Here is a 26,614-nt window from a genome sequence, read left to right on the forward strand (position 1 = left end):
AGTTCCTGGCAAAGAGCTCCTGTAATGAAACATAGATATACGGTAAACTTTGTAAAGGAAACTAAAGTGAAAAAATACACCCTCACCTTAAAGATAAGAAACATAGCAGGAAGTCAAACCAATGGTCTGCTCAGCCCAATCACTCTAGTCTTTACGAGCTAGGCTCACTCAAGTACTCCTTTCTGTAAAAGAAACTGATGTAGTGTTCAGTGCATAACTGAGGGGCAGATAGAAAATAACTGCACACCACTTTAGAGTTAAATAGCAGCAAGGAAGACACCAAGAAGTGTGTGTTTAATTGCCAGAAACCACCTCATGCATCAGAATGTTTCTTCTGTTACATTAAAGCAGGTCAATTGCCACCTCTAAACATCCATTAGGTTTCCAGCACGAGCACTCAAAGACTCCCCTTAAACATTCAAGCAAAACAAACTTAGTAAAACTACCTGCATATGTTAATGTAGTGATGAAAATCACGATCCTCATTACAAGACATCTAATTATCAGGTTTCATTATTTACTGATCAGTTAATCATCATTGTTGCTGTGATGAATAATGACCAAAATGGACACAATCCCTTCATTAAAAACAGAAATGTTAATAACAATCAAATACACATGCAGTAGATTCATAGAGCCACATTTTATACGAACTCCCCACTTAAACCATTACAACAGTGGAACAGATGGAAAAACATAAACCAAGTTATAAAGTTTCTATACAAAAGCTTCAGTGAAAAATTTCCATTAATTTTAGTTGTGTCAGGTGATAACAGCAATTATCATTCAAAAGCTTACAGTTAGTCCCACTTGCAAAGTCTCCCAACACAAGCAGAGAGAAATCTTGCATTTTTGACACGAAGTCCTAACTTTTAATAAGTGCAATTAGGTAGTTTCATTTCTTTGGTGACCAAAACCAGAGAAAAGATTAAGATACCTTCAAAATATCATAAAAACCACAGTGGAGAAAAGCATTGCACCAAACAAAAAAGCTTTCACTACATTTCAGACATACATCAAAAACAAATGAAATAACCACCACCACGCTGTGAAGAAAGCTGAAGGGAGCTGCTGTGCCTGAGAATGCAGGGCATCTCCCAACAAGTCTTTACAGTTTTCTTTTATCCTGTTAGTTTTTCCGCAGTAAGAAAAATAATCCAAGTGGAGTGATTTTTAAACATTTTTATTTACAAATTTACAAAGCAATCTTTAATAAAAAACATCAACAGCACTTAATAATTACTCTTCATCTGCTTCTTTGTTTTCATACAAAGTGCAAAGATACAGAATCATTACATTCCTCACAAGCTTACTGTAATGCAAGAACCTGCCGTTTATCCTCCAGAATTTCTTCCTCATCATCTATTTGGTCTTCATCACAGCCCCTTAAAACAAACACAACACAGAGGTTTTCAGCAGCTCAAGTTCCTCTAGCAACTGTGTAAAGCCTCAGGGACATGCGTTCATGCACAGGAATAAAGGCACTAAATAGCTTTTACTGTATGTTTTGCATACACCAAAACCTACTCTATTCAGTTTCAACCCCTCAGCTTTTATCACATTTTATTTAGGAGATGTAAATGAATAAATAAGAGGTAAACAACCTTGTCACTAGTATGCCTTAGTGAAGAAATCCCACAATCCAGAATGGTAGAGCTAGGAAAGTGAGCCTTGTTAACACCAACTGTACTGCAAATATAGTTTAGATTTCTAGTGCACTGTAATTTTGGTAGTATCAACACAAAAGTCTAAGTCAGCTACATTCACACAATATATAGTGCCTCACCATTATTTGCTACAAGATCATAATAAGAAAACAATGGCAGAACAGAACTTTGGGGAATGTCCTCTTTTCTAATTTCCTCCTCAGTCTCCAAAGCAACGTGAATGATACATCACAAATCAGTCAGTCAAACGTAATTGTCTCACTTGCTCACAACTCCTTTTAAAGCAATCTTTCAAGCAGAGAGCTCAGATGACTTGTAACATTCATTTTAAATATCAGTGCTGCATATTAACAAAGCATTTTTATTTTTATTTTTAAAATCTCAACATTCCTAATTGGAGATCTCAAAAATACATTGCTTTACTCTTAATCTGAGATGCAATTACCAACTTAAAAAACAAACAAGATATAAAATAGGTCATGCTGACATTAGTAATAAGTATACAAAGTAAAATCAGAAAGTTAAGACTGTTTTACAGTTCTGGGAAGATGTTTGGCATATTAAAATTTTTACAGTACCATAAAAACATACTTGAGGAATTTAGCTTACCCAAGCATATCAGCTGTGCTGTAGTCTTTTAGACCCAGGGTTTTATGGAAATCTGTAACACTTCCATATATCTTCCTTGAACGTCTGCTGGAGGAGGTTACATCTTCAGAAGTTAGGCTGTAAAGTTTTTCTTGAGGATCTGAAATATCTGCAGTCATTTCAGTGACTAATATAACCAAGAAAATAAATCCCACATTATTTACACTATCAATTTTAAAGAGTTTCACAGTATCAACGAAAGCATTAAGTGTTTAACTAATTGTAGCTGGTAAAGGATGCCATTACAAGCCCTCAAGTGAATTATGACTTTTTATTATATGGCTCCTATATCATTAGAAATAATGGAGAGTTCAGTTCTGAGCTGCTTACACCAACACGATAAGAAACACTGTAGGTAAGGTCCAGTAGGAGACCTTGGTGTACAGCAGCAAAGGCAGACTGATAATGGCAGAATGCACTTAAAACAGTAGTGGATACACAACAAGTACTAATCCAAAGGGATAATCAGCCAGTGCCACAGCCTAGAGTTGTTAGATAACACAGATGCAAGCATTATTATTTTTCCAGCTAGTCACACATTTTTGCTACAGGCTTCCACACATATGAAAAATATTCCAAGGAAGTGGAATGAAAAGGGGAAATAAAGACTGGGACAGTCTTAAAAAGACAAAGCAAAGTTGCTCTAGTCAAACCCAAAGTGAGACAATATCAGATCCATAGTGCCTCATTACTGGCAGTTCTCATCAGGATAGGTTCACAGAATTTTCTGTCCATCTTTTCCCTTTCCTGCTAGCCATGTATCACAAATCTAGCTTCTAACAACAGTTAAGGTGCCCATTTTGAAGGTAAGGATACATATTGAAGGAAAGGATACTCATTTGAAAGCAAATCTTTATCTGATACCATACACATATTCTGCAGATCCCTGCAGTGAAATCGCAGAGTATAAATAAAATAATTAAGACAGTTGCATGAAACAGCTGCTTCTACTAAATTAGGGGTAGATTAAAGCATGATCAAATAGAAATAAATCACAGTTCAACTAGTCTTGCATAGTTAATTGGTTTCGTATTATTAGATCTAACTGATATTAGGGCAAAAAATAAGGAAATAGCTACATGCTTTCATTACCTTACCTCTAAGGGGAAAAAGCAATATTATCACTTACCTCTATAAGTTTGTAATTCTTTTTCCAGACAGAGTAAGGCTTCTTGGTCAGCAGCATATTCCCAACAATGCTCATCTTGTTTAATTACATCAACATCCTTGTGCTTTGATATCTCAGTATTAGCTCTAAATGCACGCAGAGGTGAACTCTCTGGTCTTGGATGAGTGTATTTTGAACAATCTCTGGTCAGTTTATGTTGCAGCACATCTGATGATCGAGGTCTGATAGAATCATTCCCTGAAATCACACAAGATCACAACTTGTAGCAAACTCAAGATTTCATAAAGATAATGAAGATTTCTTAAAGATAAAAATAATGAATGACGTAACCTGTAGTTTAAGTTACGAGTTGATCTAAATGGATTAAAATCAATCATTAATTTAAACAGTTACTACTCATACAGACAAATCTCAAACTCTGTGCTTCCTAGCTGGAACAAGTCAAACTGACTCAAAGACTGCATATGTTCCACTCATCTAAAGCAATCCAAGGCTGTCAGGAACATTTGTAAGAGAAAAAAAGCTGTGTAAGTGTCAGGTATTGATTGTCCTCCTATAAGCAGCTGAAACCATCCCTGTCATTTAAACACCTATCAAAACTCCAAAACTTTTGTAATATTGATGTTTAGGTGGTTGTTTCTTCTTCTTTTACTCTGTATTTGGAACAAAAAACCAAAATCATTTCCCAGTTCAACATCTTTCAACACCGACAGGGGGCCTACAACAAACAGATCCATAAAACACATTCTCTGCTTTAAAGAAACAAGGTTACAAATGTGCTTAAAAATAAACACTAGGCAAAATAACCTGTTAAAGCAGGATTGCAAGGTTATTACTCTTACCTGAGCATGGTCTGCATGTTATCAGAGGAGAAATTCTATGAGTCTTGAGACCACTTGAAGATCTACTCATTTGACTTCCTAAGACAGCCTGAACTACAGACTCATCAGCTTGCTTGCTTAAGCTCATGTCAGTAACCCATCTCCCATCTCCTGAAATTAAGAATTATTAAAAGGAAAATCGTTATTGATTTTGTATTAAAGCACGCTTACTGTATCTGCTGCATTTAACACAAGGTGATATGAAGAAATCTATTAAGTTTTCTGCACTTACTATAAAAAAGCATAAGCTGCACCTCATTTGTCAGCTCTCGATCCTCCTCCCCCCTATTTGAAGACTCATATAAACAGTTCCTTGTATTAAGTACAAACAGAACACACTTTAGGTTCTGAATGCTGGAGCAAGCCTTTGGTACTTGCAAGGTTAAGAAAAAAAGGATCCTTACAGACCAACACATTTCTTAAAATTAATCAAGTGCCCTACTCTGCATATGCTTAAGACACAGAATAAGATCCTTGCAACCACTGGTGTGTGTAAGAATTCATCATGACTACGCTGAATGCAACAGGCACTGGAACACTTATACCAGAGACCATCTTTCACACAGCAAATATTATAATTTATACTTTTCTTCAGCTAATCAACATAAAAACATTTTTCCTACATGAAAAGAATCATAGAATGGTTTGAATTGGGAGGGATCTTTAAAGAGCATTTAGTTCCAGCCCTCTTGCAATGGGCAAGGATAAAAAGACACGTGCCACATGTTTAATACTGTACACTGAAACAGATTTGTAAGATCACATTCTGCTTAACAATGGATTTCTTTCCAGTCTACAACTCACATTAGAGCAGCTATTGTTCAAATAAAAGCTCACAGAAGTGAGATAACTACCACACAAGTTGTGCTCATGGCACATACATAGCTCAACAAATGGTTAATTTAAAAAAAATTACTATTATCAATAGCTGACTATCATGGGAATGATAGAACTGCATATAAAACTTATGTATATAACAGAAAAAAGAAAGCTATGAAAATCTACCTTGCAAGATTTCTTTAGAGGAAACAAGATTTCCATCAGAAGGTGAACGACTTTGAGCATCAGCCGCAAAAGTCGAGTGACAAGATGACTTCATCATGGCCGCAGTCTCCTTTGGCAAAAGGTCTGGCATTGTGTTTTGCTGATCTGCAATTGCTGAAGCACTTGGAAATAGAGGAAAGATTATAGGAGTAAAATACACCAAAACAGATCACATCCTACCAACTATGCTTTGGGATGTCAGAAAAATTGCGTGTTTCACTTGATATCAGTTCTAATTATTAAGGATAAGTTCTGCCAGTTACTTGTGAACATCAATCAAATTAGAAATCACTCCTTTCCTCTCACAAATAATCTCTTCTCACACCTTCCAAACTCTTCAAACGGTTCAATATTTCTCTGGTTATTCATTCCTGTAGCCTCAGCTTCACACACCAAGAAGTCACACGATTCTTCCAACTCCACGTCGTAAGACTAATTAAAAAAAATACATATTCAGCAATAGAATATAAGTCTAAGTACCACAAACCAAAGTGACAAAATGCCTGCAGACTTCATTTCTGTGTCATTCCTATACATTAAGGATCCACAAACACCACAGGAGAAAATTACTGTGAAGTGAAAGCTGCAGTTTCCATGTTTTTATGAAGATGATCAGAAGATGCAATGTGTGCATATATTTTCATTACAAATTACTACGTCGTTGCTAGTTTAAGATTTCAACAGGTCAATACTTAAACCATACAAGATGGCTGTGAAGGCTTACGAAGTTCTTCAGCACATACTTACATCATCAAGAAGTTCAATTTTCAGAGATGACTCCACACTTTCCGTACCACTCTTGGGTTCTTCCTCTCTAAAAACAGATGTCCAGTATCTCCTCACCTCCTCAACTACAAAATATAATTAATATAACGCATTTTATTTTTTCATGTCTGTGATACATTTCTAAAAACACAAACTATTACGTTACTTTTTAAGTTAGTTGCTTGCTTTTTTCAGGCAGAAACTGTTTAAGAATGTATATTTCAAAAACCATAGCTAAAAAGTATCTACCTCCCAAATATGTAATATTTAATTTCAATGACAAATCTACTACACCTGTTAAATCATCTGTATGACCAGCATTTCCTTCTTCCTCTCCTCCAGTCACAGCTTTGTGTAATGCAGTCGGTTTACGCTCAGGCCTTAAATCTGTAAGGCGACTAGAAGGCATTTCATCAGCAGAAGTCCTAATAAAAAAAAGAAAAAAAAGAAAAATAATCCACCGTCACCAACAAAAAAAGAAATTATAATCAGGCTTTTAAAAAGTTAGCTTTTTTTTTTTTTATGTCATCCAAAAAAAATCCATACTGTTTACTACTGCTAAAAAGCAGCCACTTCTGTTCAATGAATGATAGGATAACCTCATGCTGCAGGAACTCAGCAAGTGTTTGTTATATTTACAGCACTATCTTAAAGGGCACACTTTTTCCTGTATAAAATTCCTGAAATAAAAATCAGGCTTCCAAATATCATCATTGGCCTTCAAATTCTGCAACCAATTGACAGCAAAGACTCTCTTCAAATACTCTGCAGTAATTCTGATATATGAAGTCATCAAGTCTGGCTACAATGGCTACATTGCACAATTACATACCCAGTAAACAAACATCCTAATCAATCCCCCAGCATCACAAAGTTCCAATGGAATTTTGTTAATGCCATGAAGCATTTCTGACTACTTTTGCTAGTACCAGCCACTTCCACAATACCTTTTGTATTTCTTAAGCAAGAGTTTCTCCATGTAGCTGAGGCCACTCTCCTTGAACTGAATTTGGACATGTTCTTTCATAACAGAAAGATTGGTCTGTACCTCATGATTTTCCACAGATTCTATTAGAATGATTAAAGAAAACAACACAAATGCAGATATTTACATTTATAAGCTTATAATATTATAATATTTAGGTACGTTATTTTTGAATGAACACCAAGACAGCAGTCTATGCCCAGCTAAGCCTTTGCTCAATTCTATCATTTAGGATATCAGGATAATCTTGTTCTACAAAAAGATAAAGGCAGATTTGAGTCATTTGAAGCATAATTTACAACTTGTTTCCACTTACTGGACTCAGCCAGAAGGAATTCATGCTGTCAGAATTTGCAGAAAACACTGGTTTTATACAGGTTTAGATAGGATTGTGCATCTAACTGTTACCTGACTTCTTATTACTAAAAGTAAATTAAAAAATAATCTCAGTAGGGTGCATGAGATCTTAAAACCAGTCATTGCACAGTATTTTCAGCAGTGGTGGTAGCCATAAAACTTAATAGGTTGTTGCTAATTTACAGTAGAACGTAGAGGAAAGAATAAACATTCATTGTTCTGGCAAAAAATCCATCCTTGCTACTTAAGATAGCTGCTAACTTATCCAAATGGCTACTAATGCTTTTAAAATTGCAGTTCAAACAACAACAAAGAAATCATACCTGGTAGCACCTCACCAGTATGCTGTTCTGGTCTGTGGTCACGATTACCGTTCCTCCATTGAATCAAAGCTTCCTGAAAAATCTTTGCAGATTCTTCCTCATTAAACATGCCATTCAGTAAGATCCCTGTGTCCTGATTGTCAAGACCTGTCCAGTCCGATTCTGAAGAGAGCTCCTAAATCAGTTCCACAGCATCATTAATACAGCACTTCTGATAATAATCCTCTCTCTGGTTACATACACAATACCAACATTTTTATTCTCAGCTAAGGAAATGCAGAACCCAGTTTTCTGTGCTGCTCTGATAATCAAACCCACTCAATTGTTAAGTGATCTTGCCCACAACTAAACTCAAGTGCTCTGTCAAGAGCAAAATAAGGGGGAAAAAAATAGCATATGCAAAAAAAGAAGTAAATACTTTAGGAGGCACAAAGCATCAGAGCCTACATCCTGCATATATAGGTCAGATATACATAATTGCAGGTCACTAGACTGTTAAAGTTGACAATTTGATCCCTCGGCACACAGTGAAACCTCAGATCACTCAGCTGAAGGTGTCACAAACATTTAAAAGGATTTTGGCTTTGAACTGCACAGTACCTCAGCAGTGACTGCTGACGCTGGTGAGGATGTCAACTTGTTTGAAGTGACCCCGCGCTTACTGTCCACCTTCTCCTCATGATTAATGTTTGTTTCATTCACCAATGAAGTAAATCTGAAGGGATCAACAACTTGCAGTTTTCCAGGACGTGTACTGGCTTCTGTCTGTTTATGGAATAACATGAAACCTTTTTATTTGTTATAAATAAACTTCCCACCAAACGGCACAATAGAAGAATCAGGAGAACCAGACATAGAAAGCAGAGAGACGGTGGCAAACACACGCTAACGTCAACAATCAACAGTGCGAAGAGTTCACACAAGCGTGCCGAACAACAATCCAATAACCCGCAGTCACAGAGGCTCGCAGAGCAGCAGCCACGGATCGCGGCCGGACCCGCTGCCCCGCCTGGAGCCGTTGTGGAGCCGCAGCGCCCCCTGGCGGTGATCTCGGGGACAGCCGGTGTCCCCAGGCGGTCACCGCACTGAACAGGCGGGGAATGAATGAATTCCCAGCTGAGCGCTAAGAGAAGCAAAACGCAGGTGGTTCTGATGCCAGGTAATGTTCAGAGGAGTTTTGGAGGGTAGGCTCCCTGCTTGCCTTTGCTAAAAGACACACACACAAGCTCATCGTTCATAATGATGATTTCCAGTGTAACTTTGCCAGCAAGCCCGAGTTCAGAAAGCAGACAGAATTATCAACACATCCTGCTTATCTAAGTATTTAAGTACGAAGTATTTAGAAGTACAACATATGCACAGACTATTGAATACGCGCTATTTGCCTGCAACCATTCAGCTTGCTTCTATCGCAGCAATCTCAAGCTTTCCTCAGCCACATGCACATGCTGGGCCAACCAATGAAAACACAGCGTGGGGAAGCCCGCCGTTAAAGACCTGATAAGAGAGCTATTTATCTCTGCCACTCCTGGAGATCAACACGTAAAGCCTTCCTTTACATAAGGTGTACTGAGCTGTTATCATTGAGAGCAATCATTGAATTGAAGAGGATGTCATCGTGTAGAACACTACCAACATATTCACACAAACAGGTGGAAAAACCCTATTACTATAAGAATTCCATTCCAGTTAAGTCAGATCATTTAAAGTTGGTTCAAAATAGTCTTAGATACCTATTTTTTTTCTCCTGTTTGTAAGTTACTGTGCATCTAATAGTTTTAACTTGGCATCTCATGTGGACCATCCCAGTGAAGCAAGCAGCCCCTAAATGACTTACTATTCCCAGCAGCTGAATTAAGTGTAAAATATATATAAAAATCTCATATTTGCCAGAAAAAATAAGGCTGAAAGTTCGACTCAGTTCCTAGACATTACCATTTCCCAGTGGCAAAAGCATCATTAAAATACATTCCTCCTTCCTCTCCAAGAAGGGAGGCAGAAGGAACACACTTCCATTGACTGCAATACAACAGCACTGCACAGAAAAGCTAGCATAAGACAAAAACTAACATTCAGACTTGAATGTGTGTTTTAAGAGTGCACATCTGTATCTCCACATATGGAGTTCACTGAAGAGACCTATGCCAGACTCCTTCCTGTAGGTCAACACTTTTCCTATATACTATACCACATAATCATGCCTAAATACTGTTACAAAGCTTTTATATGCACGTATTCTACTGATACCTTTTATACCACATACTTACCAGCCCTGCATTCTTAGTATGTGGACGAGGAGAAACCATCTCCTTTGCTTCAGTTTTTTCATGAGCTCCATAATTTGACATTTCATGCTTAAATGGTTCTTTCTTTGGCACTGGGGAAAAATAACAAAACCAAATAACCCGCTACCACAATCTCTGATTTATTCTTTACTGCTTAATCGCAGCAACCTTCAAGAACCCGATACTCTGCCAGAAGTTAGTGGGTTCTTAATTAAGTTAATAAAGAAACCATTACCTTGAAGTGGTTCTTTCAGTAGCTGCAACTTCACTTTTCCTGAAGAAACCTACAGGAAAGAGTGTTGGCATATATATTTACATACTAATGTATTAGAGTACAAATACTGGAAAGAACTTTCTCAGCTCAAGTTACTCAAGACACAGTGCCATAGACTTATTACAGCAGGCTTATGATGACTTCCAGCTATACCAAATTGGACTCTCACAACAGCAAATTAGCACAGCTTTTACCGATCCAGTATCTATTGCAATTAAAAAAACAACAGATGGCTAGGCAGAGCTTGATGTTCCTCTAGTTCAAAAGGAAACACAAATTTTACTCAGAATTACTCAGCTTTTTATTCCTGCTGTATTTAAAATTCCCATATTTCGTAGCACAAATCACCTAAATCTCTCATTTTAAATAGCATTATTTGCAAATATGTTGATAGCTTATTACCTTATTGATTTTTTCTTTGTTTTGTGATAAAAGTCGGGCTTGGACAGTCATCGCTCCTGCTTGTCCAGACTTCCAATGATAAGCACTGGATTTCCTATGAATGAAGGCAAGAAGGAGCTTATTAAACATGTACTAACTCTAACAGAACAGATTACTGTTTATTTTAGGGGATAAAAATAAAATAAATCAAGAAGGAAGATGGAAAAGGAAAGGGAAAACTCTCCCTACGGACCAGCTGAGAACAGCAGCAACAGGTTCCCCAGAAGAAAAGGTCAAGAGCATGTTGAATATTTCACCACGTTTTTTCTTACTGCCATATACTTTTCATCATTTCTGTTCATATTGCTATTAATACAGACTGTAGTATGCTAACTGACTGCAGGGTCTGCACCCAGAAACGTCACCTACTTTCTCTCCTCTTTTTCTCTGCTCATGTTGGACTGCAGTTGTCGTAATTTCTTCTCCACCTCTTTGTTTTCCATTTCCAACTGTATTTTCTCCAGTTGCAACTCTCTGACAGTTCTAGAGAAATTACAGTAGTAAAATATACAATAGGAACTACATGAAATACATTAAGATATCTGAAAGACACTAAAGCAGCAAGGAAAAGGCAGGTTACCCCTCTGTCTCTAGTAAGACTGAAAACTGCTCTGCAAAGTTAACTGCAGGTCAAGAACAACCTTCTCACAACCAAGACTGCCCTATCATAGCAGGCTTTACTGAAAGAAGCAGCATTCTGAAGATCCAGAGATTCCAGTCTCTCCAGTAAACTGCAGGTTTTTACTCTCATAAGACCTGAAAGGCCTCAGATCAGAAGACAACATGAAAATATTTACAGTTTGTTAATGCTGTTTCTTTGTTTTTGTAGTGATAAAGCTTCTCCAATATAAGCTTATCTTGCTAATCTAAAACTAATCCAACTCTGTGTTTCATTTGCACACACATAAGCTGTTCCACCTAACAGTTCTTGACAACTTAATAAAAATGCTGATACAACATTTCTATCACAGTCAGATAAAATGAACTTACTTTGATTTTAATCTCACAGAGGTTCCACTTTTTGAACCTGGGAGTATCACAAAATTATTTTTGTTCATGGTTCCCAGTATTGTCTGTTCCTAAAAAAATAAAAAAAAATTTAAAAAATAAAAAATAAAAAGAGAGAGAGAGAATTTGTATCATCTACAGTGAGAAACCTTATGAGATGTTCATTTGATTGAAATTAAAAACAGTAAAAAAATTGTTAGAAAGCCAAGAAATACCAGTGCATGGAAAGAGAAATGCAGAGTGGAAGTGGTTTGTATGGTGTCACTAAAAACCTAAAACAACTCTAGATTATATTTAGTTGAAAGAAATGCTTGTTACATTCATGATACCAGGGAAAAAACTTACTTTTCAGTTTCATGTGGGCAGTTCAAAGAAAGTAGCTTAATACACAGTGAAATACATTTTTCTGGAAGGACACCCAAGCAGTGAGGAGAAAACAATATCAACGCCTACAAAGTCAAACTGTTTCAGCTGATTTGTAATGATAAACGTCTTCATATATGAATAATGATAAATGTCTTCAGTCCTACCCAAATTGTTTCAAAATGGGAAGGTAACTTGCAGAGTAGTTACTCTCAGCATTTCCAGACTGGGGTAAGGACTCTTCCAACAGGCAAGTTTATACAGCAAGAAGCCCAAACAGAAGCCTAACATCCATCCCTGCTCTGGAACATTTGCAGTGTAACTAACACAGGCTAAGCAGGCTGCTGAAGGAGCACGCCAGCAGCTGATTGCAAGCACAGCAGCAAAGACTTACAGATGACAAACCTTTGGTTCTTCAGCTGTTGGTTGACAGATTCCAGCTATAAGCAGGACTTCAGTGCTGCGGAGAAGCTATTTCGGAAACATCGAATGGGTAACTGAGCTCAAGAGCTAAAGTTCAGCTGTCTGTTCACACAAACCTGAAAATAAGCATTAGTGCAATTAAAGTGCATCTCAATGATATCTCAGTTGAGGGATAGACACGGGTCAGTGATTACTAGCAGCTGGTGGAGGAGAACCTAAAAGCAAACTGAACTGGTTACTGCTAGCTGAAATTTCCTCCTCATCCATTGAAGGACAGCTTAACAGCTTCAAAATGGACGAGACGATCGCAGCTCGTGGAGTTTAGCGCGATACAGACGAGACCACAGCAGTTTGTTTCAAACCACAGGGAGCAGACAGCATCCGGACAAGCTTTCTCACATTAATAAACCCATAGAATCCAAAGGCTGACTACAGCACGTATCACAACCTGCATCGAACGCCCACCAACAGGATCTTACGCCGGAACCTGGGCACAAGGCGGGAAGGAAGATCCCGCCTCAGCCGCCCCAACGGTTCCCGCAGCGGCGACGCCACAGCCGTTTCCATGGCAACAGCGACGCGTTACCTCACTAGGGGCGGGCTGCGCGGGAGAGTCCATTCCACGCTGCGGGGAGGGGAGGCGAAACAGCCGTGTGGGGTGAGAGCACTTCTTGCGGCCGGGGGGGGTTGTGGTTAAAGCGATGGGTGTCTGTGTTGCATGTCTACAGTGAGTGACAGGATAATCGTGTTTTAATCCCTCACGTCTTTCGGTTTGTTTGCTCCGAGCCTAGACCTTTAATATCAGCGGCCAGATCCTTATTCGTAATGGATGGGGAGAAAAAAAAAAAAGAGTCTTTGGAGAGAAGCTGTCATTTGAGGCAAAAGCACACTGTGCTTGCGACCCAAACCAAGCTTAATAAGTGCGAGCCGCTGTCTGTTAGAAGTGCATGTGCTCTGAGATGTGCTTCAGTTGTAGAATTTGCATCTGTCCCATAGGCATTCAGGCTGGGAGGCACTAAATAAGTTACACAGCTGTATAATCCGCCTGCCAGTAATTTTCTTTCATCATCCTGGTTACAGCACGGTTTTCAAGATATTACCCTGACAGGCAATTTGTGTTGAGAGCCTGTGGAAACACGCGTGCGTTTTTTGATCTTGAGAAAGAATTGCAGTTTGTATAATATGTGTAAATCTAAAAAAAATGTGTCCTAATATTCTCAGCTGTAAAACAACGTCGCAGACGTTTCAATGGAGATGTTCTGATGAAAAGGGAGAAATAAATTATCATTTGCTTTAAGAAAATATTTCTAAAGACCACGCAACAGGGTGGCCAACATGGCGGTCAACTGGAGTTCCCTCATAACTGAGAAAGCATCTGGTTTAGCATTTAAACGTATTCTTTCCTGTAGGGAAAAACTGTCATATATAGCCACCTAAATGCAGGACTTCAGATCACATCTCCTCTTTCAGTTGCCAGTAGGTTCTTATCTTTAGAGAACACAATATTAATGCTGTTCTAGATAAACTGCATCTCATTCATTGCTACAGTGCTTAAGATTACTTGTAATTTCAAAGTCTCCACTAGGAAAAATGCAATGCTTTTAGCTGATATGTAAGATTCTTTCTTTTTTCCCAGAAAAATTGGCATTTTACTTCCAAAACTTCAGTGATTCATGCTGACTTTGTGGGCTTTGGGTCAAGTGCTGTAGCTGGAAGAGTGTCAAAAGCCTGTTTTATTTGAGACTTGAGCTGTTAGATTTATACACATGAGAGATGAAGTAATGCAGAGTCTGATGCTGGCATTCTGCACATCACCGTATTTATAATTACAGGATTTAAGTTTCAGCTATTTTGTGTGTCATTTCTGGTTTTCAGTTCTATTCTTCATTTCTATACTTTGACCTGATTTTCATCATCAAATGTAATTTCATATTTCTGCAATCAACTTTCACAAATGCAGATCACATACAATAAAGGGGTGAGCGAATAGTTTCTCTTAGAGTTGCTTTTCTTGAAAGTAAATATAAAGTTTATAAAGAAGCTGAAATTCAACTAAAATCCATCTGGTGGAGTTGTGCTGTAAGTTATAAACCTTCTGTGTTTCTCAAGGTTTTTCCTGTTGCCATTAACTACCTTTGGTCCCACATTGATCTTCTCAACAGGTGAAACCAGGTTTGTTAACTTGGTAGATTTTGTCTATTCAGTTCCATATTATAGTAATTCAGAGCAGTGTTTTTGAACCTGTGTATTTAAAGCTACAGTTAGAAAGAACACCTGAGCACAGAGACAAAATAACTTTACCAAGACTGAATTATAGGGTCATATTCCTATTTTGATTTGCAGCCCCTTAAATTCATTTCGAGCAACAGATTTTAAGTAATAATAGTAATGATTATTCTTCTGTAATAATTGGAAGCAGCTGTCATTGGATCAGGTCTGTGAAACTCCAAAACTCAGTCATTTTTAAATGGTTCATCTTGTAACTTCAGGTAAGGTACATATGACTAAGTCCCTCTTTGCAGAGGCAGAAAAAGCTGGCAGATGAAATAGGGAATTAAGGAGGTCTGTTCAGTTTAGTTCTGGGCAATTGATGGGTTGAGCCTGTCAGTTATTGGGGCCTCCCTAGTCAGCTCCCTGTATCACATTTTTATCAGAGGGTGATGAGGCATTGGCACAGGCTGCCAAGAGAGGTCGTGGATGCCCCATCTCTGGAGGCATTCAAGGCCAGATTGGATGGGACCCTGAGCAGCCTGGTCTATGGCTGGCAACCCTGCCCGTGGCAGGGGGTTGGAACTAGATGATCTTTAAGGGTCCCCTCCAACATAAGCTATTCCAAGATCACGTTCTCTGACCACATTTTCATGCCACTAATAAGGCTCAGCCCTTGAGACAGATGAATGTTAAGTGCTCTGTGGCCCTCAGGCTTGATTTGGCCAATTTTACTTCCAGCCAGCTTCCTGCATTCCCAAAGGAGGTGAGTCACTGTGTGCAGCTGTGTGCCAGTACAGAGGTGGGCTGCAGGGGAAAGCTGCCAAGGAGGGAAGCAGGCTCTGCTTCAATAAAGTCACCCTGCCCATCCTGCCTCGGTCTGCGGTGGCTGTAGCACTGTGTGCCTACAGCAGAGGCTGATAAAACAACAGGGAGACACTGCTCTTTATGAAGGCAAGGTACAAGACTTAAGACTTCAGGCTTTGTGGGGCCAGGGAGCAATGAGTTAATAGGTTAATAATGAAAATGAGGAAAGGATCTTTTTGTTTTCTCTCAAACTTTTTTTTTTTGTTGTTTGCTTTCCACAAACGTTCATGTCATTCAAATCCCATTTTCATGAATGAAAAGCTAGTTTTAAAATCTCATATACCCATATTTGCAGGAAATGAACTTTAAATTTGCTTTGGAACAGCTTGGTCTCATGCTCAGGCAGGAAATGGAAATCATTTTATTTACCTGACCGTGTACTACTAATACACTTCCAATAAAAGCAGGGTATTTGCAGTCTTCAGGAGATCAGGTTAGTTATTAGGAATGAATTACTTGCTCTACTTCATCATACAGCAAGAATTTTGTTCTTCCTTCAGTGTTTTTGGCTGCAGATCAATAGGGAGAATGAAAGACACCAATCAACCAGCTGTGCAGCATGGTTCCTTACATCAGATCCCATTTAAGATGGTCTGGAGTATTAAAGCTATTTAAATGCACGCTAACTCCTAAACAGCATAATCCCCTTTGCTTGATGCACAAGGGCTGGTTAAATCTGCTCAGAAGAAACACAGGCATTGGGCATCTTCAAGGAAGGCAGTGAGGAAACACCAAAGTTATCCAGGGGGTAGATGACTCCTGTGGTCTGTGTGCCAAAGCTATTGCTCCGTGTCATAAAATGCTCATTTCAGCATTTCAACCTGTCGTGCTATAAAAATCTTGAGGTCAAAGACTCTACGACATGTTAGGTTTGCTTTCCAAACTGCCCTTCAGGCTCCCCAGAACTCCAGGGTTACGTTATCATGTTCGATGATTCTTTAGCATTCTGCACCAATTGGGGTTGCTTTGCTTAGTTAGAAGCCCTTGTTGGACTAAAAGCCTTGGGCTCAACCTTGGGCTCTTCTAGGCACTCGTAGAACTGAACTGAGAACTGCAGAGAGGGATGCACACCAAAGCATCTGGGCTTACCTGACAAAAAGACAGATCATTCACCTGAAGGAGTGGTGCAAAGACGAGGCGATTGATTTCTGCTTACAAATGCCTTGAAGGAAAAATACTGGTGCTGCTATTGTCCCTGTTCACCTCAAATTCAATCAGATACATTAAAAAAAAAGAGCCAAATATTGGCCTTGAAGACAGACCAGGTGACTTTCAGTTTTCATTAGCAAGTTTCAGCTCTGTAATCGACAGCCTACACATCTGAAAGTTGAGCAGGTAGATGCCTAAAAAGAAAAACACTTTGCAATAATAAAATGGAAGGGATTATCTTCAGTGCTTCCTGTGAATACAGCTGCTGGATAGTGTTTTATTTGTTCACTTTGTACAGATAAAGAAACAAAACTTGTCTTAAGCCATCCAGGTTTAAGATAGGCTTTATCTCCCTAGTTGGAGGAAAAGATTAGCACTTATTATAGCCTAATCTTAATCATATCCATTTATAAATAGGGCTTCAGATTGCCGAAAAAAATTTAAAGATGATGAAATGGAAAGACTTAAGGCAGCTGAGGTCTTAAGAGAAAAAAAAATCCACAAACCTGAAGATTTATCTACAAAGATTAAAGTGGCTTTCATGACAAGGCCCTAAGAAAATAAAAGAAAAGATCAGAAGAGAGAAAACAGCATCCAGTTTCTTTACAAGGCAAATAAAGTTACAGATGTACTAACATGGGTTACGAAATTATAAAGACTTAACCGTATAGTTGCTGTTTCATAGCCAAAGACAAAACAATTGTTTTCCTTTGGCTACTGAATTGTTTGTCTGGGTGTTTTGGCAGTCTTCCCTTTTCATGTAAGAGTATTAAAGTATTCAGACCTACTCAGCGTTAAAAGTAGAAGCGTTGCTTCTTGCTTGTGCGCTGATATTATAGCATAAGAATCAAGAGTTCTCTGAACTCACAGTGAGTCCAGTTCCAGTCTTGCCTTGAAGGTCTTCCAATTTCAGCCCCATGAATCTTCCCCCTCTGCCCAGGATCACAGCCCTTCCATGATCACACATCATCAGGAGACAACGTGTCCAAGATTTTTGTTAACATGAACATCCTAGAAGGATTCAAACTGAGAAAACCTCAGCTGAACTGTATATATTGACTTTCACTTGACACAGTTATTGAATGTACCTCAGTTTCGCAATTTATTTCTCTAATAGCTTTGTAGAGCTTCTGCTAAGTCATGACAAGTTATTTATATGTCATCATCAATATTTTATTCAAAAATTGGATATGAGAAACAGTAATTGAGCTGTTTATACATGAATAATGACCGGTTTTAACAGCAATACAACATTATTTCCCTTAGCCCTAGCAGGAAAATTGTTCAAATCTTTCATACCTATAAAAGATGAAAGAACAAGACACAAAGAGGAATGCAGATCACAATGAAGTTCAGAGCCAGAATGCCAACTTGTCATTTTTATATCACTTTTGCTGTCATTGGTTACAATTTAAAGAAAATATTGCTTATTTAGCAAGAGCATGAGACCAAGTGAGAGATGCTTCTCTAGAAAAAAAAGGTTTTTAATGTAATTGTTAAGATAATGCAATCTAGCAAATACTTGCAGTCTTGAAAATTTTCATAGGCACTGAAAGACTGAAGTCTTGCAAACTTTTGCTGGATATTTACTGTTCACTTGCTTCTGCTCTGATGTACATGGTACAGTGTGTGCAAAATGCTGATAAGGAGAGTTTGGTCTGCCTGTATTACAGTTCTTTCATTGCAGAATCACTGCAATGCCATATTGAAATGGGCAAAATGGAAAGCTCAGGTTCTCAGGGCTTGAAGGGACACAAGTTCTTATGAACAAATGTATCTCAGCTCACACTGCTATCTTTTCTAACTGTTAAGAAGCTGTACAGAAAGCATTGCTATCAGCAGTAACATTTGACCAGAGTCACTGACATTACTCTGCTGTGGGGACAGTGAGAACAAGTGATGGAGCAAAAACTTTGCATTGAGAAACTGATTTATGCATTGGCAAAGTGTTATATCAAAGAAGAACTATCCTGATTTCTATGTTTATGTCTCTGGGAAGCTTTCCATCATAAAAAAATCTTCGCTACTTTCCTGTGATCAGTTCTTAAATTCTTTGCAGACAGCCTTACAGGTCAGAAAGCCCAGATAAATTACTTCTGTTAGTTCTATACAAGTTTTCAAGATATAAGCTCTGGAATGTTTTCTCCCCTATAACCATTTGATAACAGACATTCTTAGGTCCCTTTGGGCATGTGGCTCCCAAAGGGGTATCTGTCTTGGGATAAGCTATCTAAACACAGTGCACAACGCATGGGAGAGGGAAGCATCCAAGGAAGCTAAAGCAATGATTTTCTGAATTGTTTCATTCTAATCTACTCTCATTTTAAGAGCTGCAAGTGTAAATAAATCCACTTTTAAAAATACTCAAAAAAAGGAATTTTTTCTCGATTGCTTCAGTCAAAGAGATCTCAAATGAAAGTTTTTCATGAGGAGAGAGCTTCCTTTTTCTAATTAGCAATCTAGATAAAAGCATCCTGTGTTCTCCCATTGGGGAGTGGGAATTCCCATCTCCTTAAGGCTCTGTTTCTTTGCTTTGTTCTGGACAGTTTTGTTGATCTCTTTGGAAGTGACCAGCTTTATTTTTTTTTAACAAAGAATGAGGGATCAAGTCGAGGAGGTTCCAAAAGAGATCATTTTTGGATCCCGACTGTCAGCCCAATAATGAACACAAGGTAATCAGACGGGGACACACCTGAGCAGAGGCTGAACTCTGATGGTTAGGAAACTTCACGTTAAATCAAAGTAATTACTCATTCTCGGTGCTTGAAATTATTATTTTTAAACTTAGGTATTTCAGCTCTGCTGAATACTGCTGTAAATACCAAATGCCTTTACTGACAGATCTCTTAGATTCATTGCTCTTCTTGGAAAACTATTTACCAATTACCATAAATGAAAAGAATCATTGTAAACACTGGTTGTAATCATTGTAAACACTCTACAAACGAGCCCTCTCTCAGAGTAAAATCCCAGCATAGCCCACAGAAAATGTATTTATAACTACACTCAATACAAGGGATGGCTTCTTGCCACATCTATGTTAAAGTTACATTGGTCAAGGCACCACCAGAATGCAAATCAAGCATATAATGTATGTTAGATATTCAGCAACAAGCACTGATGTCTTTATAGTGTAAATTTTGTAACTATTGGATCACTACTGAAAAAAGACAAGGCAGAATATCTATCAGGAAATTGCTGACAACGCCACAAATAAAGAAAAAAAAGATTCAAGTAGTGTCCAAAATAAAAATAAAAGTCAACAAATAAAGAAGCAAGCACAGAACAGCTGCTGTATTACGGACAAAAGAAAGAAAGAAAAAGAAAAGGCTTCAGTGTAGAAGAGCTTTACTGCAGTCATTTTTTCTCTCCCCAAAAGCAATAGGAATTAATCACTTCTGCTGGCACACCAGAGTTACAGACTAAAACATCAGAGCTGCAAGTACATACAAGTGAAGATCTCATTGTTTGAAAATTCATATAGAAATCATTACAGCAGAATAAGATCAGACATTTTTGCCGATTTCAACAAGCTGACAAAAGAAATAATTAGGTATCAAGGCACAGCGTACAGAATTAATCAATACAGCATTGCCTTGGTAGTTGTATTAAGATGAACAAGAAGACAGTTATTGTGTGGGCAGAGAAACAGCTTTTTTATTCTGAAACTCAAAATTTCTCATCATTTTAACACAGTGATTAAAAACAGCACTTAAGTTGTAATTATCAGATTGTAATTTCAGAAAATTACATATATTTAGCTTCATGTGATTATTCCATGTCTCTGCCACTGTGATCCAGCAGGCTTTTCCGGTGTTCCCTGCAAAACACAAAACCTAAATATCCCAAAGGAAGGAATGTTTGCTTAAAGGTATACATTGCTCTGAACTTTGTTTTTCCATCAGTTGTTCAATTTCCTCAACGTGAGAAAATACCACGCTGAAATGAAACATCACAGAACATTAGAAATTCCATTTCCCTTACCAAGCAAACTGACCTTAGCCGCTCTTGTTATTTATTCGAACAAGAAAATCTAAACAGATTACGTCTGTTATAGTCAAAGTATTATTGCACATCTCTTTTGCTCGTGTAGCAAAAGGCTCTGCCTGTGGATACAGCAGATCCACCAATGAACTGTCTGCCTCTTATTTGCCACCCATAGCCATGGTGTGTCATCATTCTCTTGAGTTACATCTGTCAAAACACTTCACTGCTTCTTTGGGATGGATGCAGAAATTCAGCATTTCGGAGAAGGAAGGTACAGCAGGAAGGAAATGGCCAACGTTGCCCCAACCCTTGAGAACGACCACACTGTGTTAGAGACATTCATTTATCTGAATCTATCCGTGATGAGACACATTAGCCTACATAGTTCCCTAAATGCCTGTCATCACGAGAGATTCATAATTCATTGCTGAAGACACGCCGGCAAAAATACCGATTGTGCAATTGTTAAAAATAACAGTAATTTCTCCGCTTTTTACGGCAGAGGAATGAATGATGTGTCCTTGATTCAAGCCCATAATTTAAGCAGCATCTCAGTTTTGACATTTTAAATCCAACACAGATCATAAAACAGCATAAATTTTCATTACAGGCATATTGTTAAAAATTGTGGAGCGCAAGGGTGTGGGGAATTTCCTGTTTCCCCCTCAACACCCATTTACTGATTGTCATCATATGGTGCTGTAATGAAGTGCCAGAATTGCTGCCTTTGAGCAGAGAAATAAAGAAATGAAGCACAATTACTGCTCCCCAGCTGAGCAGTGCCAAACATCACATTAGGATACTACAGCAATGAAGTTCTTCAGCTGTCTCTGGGTGAGAAACAAGAAAAGCTGGGATAAGGAATTAGGATTCTTTTTCTGACAAATATTCCAATATAAGTACTTGCTTGTTTTAATGATTAATTTTATTCAGTCAAGGTGAAAAATCTCAGCAGCAGGGCAATTACAAGGGAGAACATCCACCTCAGTCTTTAAATGGATGCTGTGTAACACGCATTACAGCCTAGCACAAATAATCATTGATAGTAACTGGCTTGAAATCGCAAATGATGTTAACTTCTTCCATTCAAGACATGGCATTTCATTTTAAAATGTATCCACGGGGCATATTGTAACTATATTCTGTTTTAACTACAGTTATTACTTTCCCTGTAGGCATTTGGCAAATGGAAGGCTTAAAAAGGGCCATTTAAGTGATGAAGGATATGCTCAGGAACAGCGGTTTACAACTGAAAATGTGCTGGTTAAGAATTAAAATTTGATATTGGCAAACTCCATCGTTAAAATAAAGTCGCGTTATCTTCAATTCCCTATTACCAACCTTCCTAAATGCAGTAAATCACTTTCCCTGCATTAAAACAAGTTCACGAGCAGCCTAAGGACCAGAAAAGTAGAGCAGAAATTAATTTGAAGGCAGAATGAACGTTCCCAAGGTGCAATACAAAAGCAGTGGCAGCCATCAGGGCTCAGCAGCTCAGGGTTCACTGGTGCTGTGCCATGCAGAAGTGCTCAGTTCTTTGCAACGCCCAAAAGTACGCAGGGCAACCCAGAATAGGGGTTCTTGTTCAACTCCACTCCTTTGGTGGCTGTTCCAAAATGCAATAGCTCTCACAAGTGTCAGAAAATTGGCTGGAAGAAAGGCTCGTCACGCTCAGAGGATTAGGGCAATAGTTAATATGTGAAATACCTGCAGAATTGTGCTTGTATTAAAATAGCAGCTCTCATTCTCAGAGGTCAATTCCTCATCGATGTCTCAGCTAAGAGGAATTCTTTCCTAATGAAGCTGCTCACAAGCAGTTCATGCTCCAATGCTTTCTCTTACCTGTGAAGCACGTTCACCTGAACAAGGCAAACCACACCAAATTCTTCACTCAGACTGATATTTTTTGCTATTAGTTTTTCCAAAAGAAAGAAAGTTTGCTGTCATCTCCTACATTAAGATCACAACACTATCAGCCATTATCTTTCAGGCAGAATTAAAATTAAGAAAACCCCACAGGTGTCACACGGAGTCTGTGCAGAAGTCACAGACAGAACAACATTCCTCTTAACTTGTGTAAGTGAGCAGAAGTGTTGATGTGTCTGAAAACTAATTTGTGCCCATGGCAAGAAGCTGCGACACTCAGCAGCACCTGCATTTTAGAGAAGATTATCATCCTTGTGCTAGTGCTGCGCTGCCCTTTAGACTTTAAAACTCTTTCACTATGAAGAAAATTTCCCTGCTGAGAGTCCAATTCTGGCATTGCAAACGCAGGTTACAACACAAGGGATTTTCAGATGGTTAAAAGTAACTGTCCCAAAGATCACAACTCCATACACTTTAGGGTATATCATTGTATAGAACAATTAAGTATTAAGGATGCTTCTCTGATGGCTGAGAGTCAAATGATCATTGCTGCTATTTTAAGAGCAGGCTGATAGCCATTAATAAGAAGAAGGCGGCCACAGTGGGAAAAGAGGTGCTGACTTCAAATTCCACTGTGCAAAGTCTTGAATCTGTCACGGATCACAAATTCATTGTAAAACAAACATTCTGGACATATGAGAAAGTGGGGAATAACTGGCAAAATACGATACTGCAAAAGCTGTGGAGAATTTACCATCTGTTTTGTTTTCTATCCAGGTACTTCTGGGCTCTGAGCAAGCTTTTGTGTCTTGGAAATTCACCAGATTTACAGCCATCTGAAGAGTCCTCGTTGCTATGGCAATGCTGTCCTTCCACAATGAATCCTTCTTGAAGGTAGAGGACGTTGGCAAGATTAATTTTTAATTTTTACATATTTTATTTTTGCAGCATGACAGGCAGAGTTGGCTGGAGGGAGAGAACTCCTCACCCCCAAAACACAGCAGTTAGCAGCAGCATCCTTGCTGGAACAACACAAAACAGCTGTGTAGCAGCATTAGCTGTGCACAAAAACTCACCCCATAACATGCTGAGAATCACAGTTTGGCTCAACTAGCACTGCTCTGTGAATGAGCAGCAGTGGCCTGAGCAATGCCTTTCATAGTCCCTGCCTATAGCAGGGAGTTGGAACTAGATCTTGTAGGTCCCTTCCAATCCAAGCCGCTCTATGATTCTATACAGTGATCAGTAATGATCTGCCCTTCAACCAGCCCACCTTCATCGAGGTGCTAGGTAAGGAAATTAGTCTGTGGAACCTGGCAACATCCTTGTCCGGCTCACACAGACAAGGATAACTTGTCATGTCTGGCAAACCCCAGCAGGTGGAGGCTGCCTGCAGCTACAGGCTGAGAAGTAGGAGAAAAGATTGAGAAAGCACATGCTCTCTTTTGTTTGGCTGGTTGTGGGTGTTTGGTTTTTTTTTTTGCATGCCTCTCCACCTGCACACCAACATACCTGCAGCTGAAAGCACCCCAGAGCTGACCCTCACAACGAGCACCCTGGCAAAAAGGCAGATGTGATCTCATTGGCTTTGTGTCCTGCCCACATCCTGCCCGAAACACAGCCTGATGGCTGCTGAAACCATCATTGCCTCTGCTTGTGGGGAGTAGAAAATGAGACAAAGCCATCCCTTCAGCATTATGACCTGATCTGTCCTTCTGCAACACTGATGTGTTAAGTGATTTCTGACCAAATTCATTCCTGCCTGAAATCGCACTTCACATCACAAACAGGTGCAGGGGCCACAAAAAAAAAAACAAAAACAAAAACCTAAAACATGGCTCAGTACAGACGTGGCACAGTCTGTCATTAATCTGAGGAGTTTCTTCAAAGCATCATGCTGAATTTTCAAAAGCAAAGTGTGAAAAAGGGCAATTTAAAGATAACATACCAATGAGATCCTTTGCTTCTGTAATAAATTGATGCCAGGAGCTGAAAATACTGAGTTTTGACTGCCTTTGATTGCATTGTAGTGTGGGCAGCTTGTAAGAGATATGGGTGATTTTTGCAGTCATTCAAGTGCTTTGGCTATCATTATTGAGAATACTTGGATTTTGGAATCTTCACCTCACTGAGAATCACATGTGATTCTAATTTCTGTTTTAGAAGCCTGAATCAACTGCAATTCCAAAGCACCTCTACTGATGTCACTGGCATTACAGCTAAACTACTTTATGCCAATGAGTCAGTAGTTTAGTTCATTACAGTATTTTTCCCTCTCTTAACTTCCCCTCTCACCTTATTCTACTCCTCTGCTGCTGTCATTTTTTACCAGCACAGAGGATACAGCTTTCCCTTATCACATCTGGCACCCACCTTCAGTGCTTGTGCCACACTGCATGGAGGCAGCGTGCAAGGAGAGCTGTCTGCCAGTGACAGACTGCGTGGCACTTGGCACCTGCAACAGCTCTGTTCAAATGTTTTTTATAGGAACGAATTATAATCATCTGCCTGAATGAGCAGACTTGCATGTTTATGAATGCCTGATAGAAGCCAGGTTATCCTTTGGCACATTCATATTTTTCTGCATCTAGAAGGGACTGTGGTAGGAAACACTTTCAAAGCAACACTGAACATCCTCAGAACTTTTATTCCAAGCGGCTGCACTCGTTAAGATTGTGTTAGAATGATAAAAAGTAATGGAAAGAGTCTTCCTGCCTAAGTTTTGAGATTAAAATAGTCTGGCTTTCAAACACATGAACTCACCTTTTCCATACAGATTGCACACAGTTTAAAACGTTAGCCAAAAACTGTCGCATTGCCTTGTGGAGTCTTTCCTACATCTTTCAGCACCTGTCTCTCCTTTCTGAAACAACGCCACTGAAAGTGCAAACTAAGGAAAGTAGAGAGAAGAGAATGGAGCCAGTGGCAATGAAACAAGTGGTATTTACAAGAATGTTGTGCATCTCTGACATACATGACAACACCAAGACTGTAGTGCAGTCACAGAATGGCTCTCCTGTTAAAATATGAACTCAGGTTTTCAGTAGCACGATGCTCCCATCCAGGATTTTAAAGTCAAGATGGATAAAGGTATTGGTATAAATTTGACCTTAAGAGACACTTTGAGAATAGGGATTTTTTCACTGAGACTGGGAAACCCAGGTTAAACTTTTCTTTAGAAATGCAGCTACCAGAGATTGACTTAGAAGTGCACTTCAGAGGATCACCTGCCCATCCTTTCCTCCATTCAAAGAACTGCCACAGTATATTTACTTTCTGTTATGGGAACCTTATTTTTCACTGGACAAGCACTATACAAAGAAATAGTGTCTCTCTCACGAGTTAACCTAGAGCATAAACTTCAATCATGTCAGGGAGCTGAAGGCAGGAGTTTGAAAATCATCTCACTTCTGCTCTTCCTTGCACCAAGCCCATAATTCCACTTGTCACCTGCTTGGTCCTAAAGGCATCATCCAAAAAAGAATAAAACCAACGGGACTTTTCCCATTTATTTCAATGGGCTTTGGATCAGTTCCCAAACATGCCAGGCTGCAGAGTGAAATATTTAATCCAGTCAAGTTTATTTAAGTCAGTCAATAGCAAAGTTACTGGTCTTTGGGGAGAGCAGAGACTAAGGCTCTGCTAACCACTCTGCTGCTGAAAGCTTAAGCAAAAGGAACTTGGATTTAGGCAGTGGTCTTACTAAACACCATTTAAAATATTGAGCTTTTCTTTGTTAACAGCAGTCGCAAACCACACATGCTAACGCTTCAGTTGTTTCATGTGAATAAACATCATTAACTGGTCCCGAAAGCCATTTAAAGGATTAATGCTTACATCTACCTGGAAAATTGTATCACACTTTTCTGCCATTGGTATTAAAACAGATTTGAAAAAGAAAGACTCAAACAAGGACACAGCAACGCTTATCATGAAAGCCAATG

At 38.9% G+C, this 26,614-nt stretch overlaps 1 protein-coding gene and 1 long non-coding RNA gene across 8 annotated transcripts in view; one reads left to right on the top strand and one right to left on the bottom strand.

Annotated features, from left to right (window-relative positions):
* Window positions 1–365: 365 nt before the first annotated feature.
* Window positions 366–13,186, bottom strand: ZBBX (zinc finger B-box domain containing). 6 transcript variants are annotated; one of them, XM_048955408.1, is made up of 18 exons: window positions 12,826–13,186; window positions 12,576–12,709; window positions 11,790–11,878; window positions 11,169–11,282; window positions 10,761–10,854; window positions 10,320–10,368; window positions 10,067–10,176; window positions 8,400–8,564; window positions 7,800–7,974; window positions 7,082–7,202; window positions 6,429–6,559; window positions 6,117–6,220; window positions 5,695–5,801; window positions 5,331–5,491; window positions 4,287–4,436; window positions 3,445–3,681; window positions 2,277–2,442; window positions 366–1,385 (listed from the first exon to the last, which is right to left on the bottom strand). In XM_048955408.1, the coding sequence occupies exons 3-18, from the start codon at window positions 11,855–11,857 to the stop codon at window positions 1,310–1,312; spliced, it is 2,028 nt and encodes a 675-aa protein (XP_048811365.1). In that variant the 5' UTR covers window positions 11,858–11,878; window positions 12,576–12,709; window positions 12,826–13,186; the 3' UTR covers window positions 366–1,309. The 6 variants fall into 6 exon arrangements, with proteins under 6 accessions (XP_048811365.1, XP_048811366.1, XP_048811368.1 ...); XM_048955409.1 differs by having other exon boundaries at window positions 12,565–12,709; XM_048955411.1 differs by having other exon boundaries at window positions 2,277–2,424; window positions 12,826–13,185.
* Window positions 13,187–26,614, top strand: part of LOC125697808 (uncharacterized) — a 33,956-nt gene continuing 20,528 nt past the window's right edge. For both annotated transcript variants that reach the window (XR_007378941.1, XR_007378942.1), the window contains exons 1-2: window positions 13,187–13,251; window positions 23,448–23,564. This is a non-coding gene — a long non-coding RNA (uncharacterized LOC125697808). The remainder of the gene's footprint in view (window positions 13,252–23,447; window positions 23,565–26,614) is intronic.

The sequence above is a fragment of the Lagopus muta genome, chromosome 9 (assembly GCF_023343835.1).
Source record: "Lagopus muta isolate bLagMut1 chromosome 9, bLagMut1 primary, whole genome shotgun sequence".
In the NCBI taxonomy this organism is placed as follows: Eukaryota; Metazoa; Chordata; class Aves; order Galliformes; family Phasianidae; genus Lagopus; species Lagopus muta.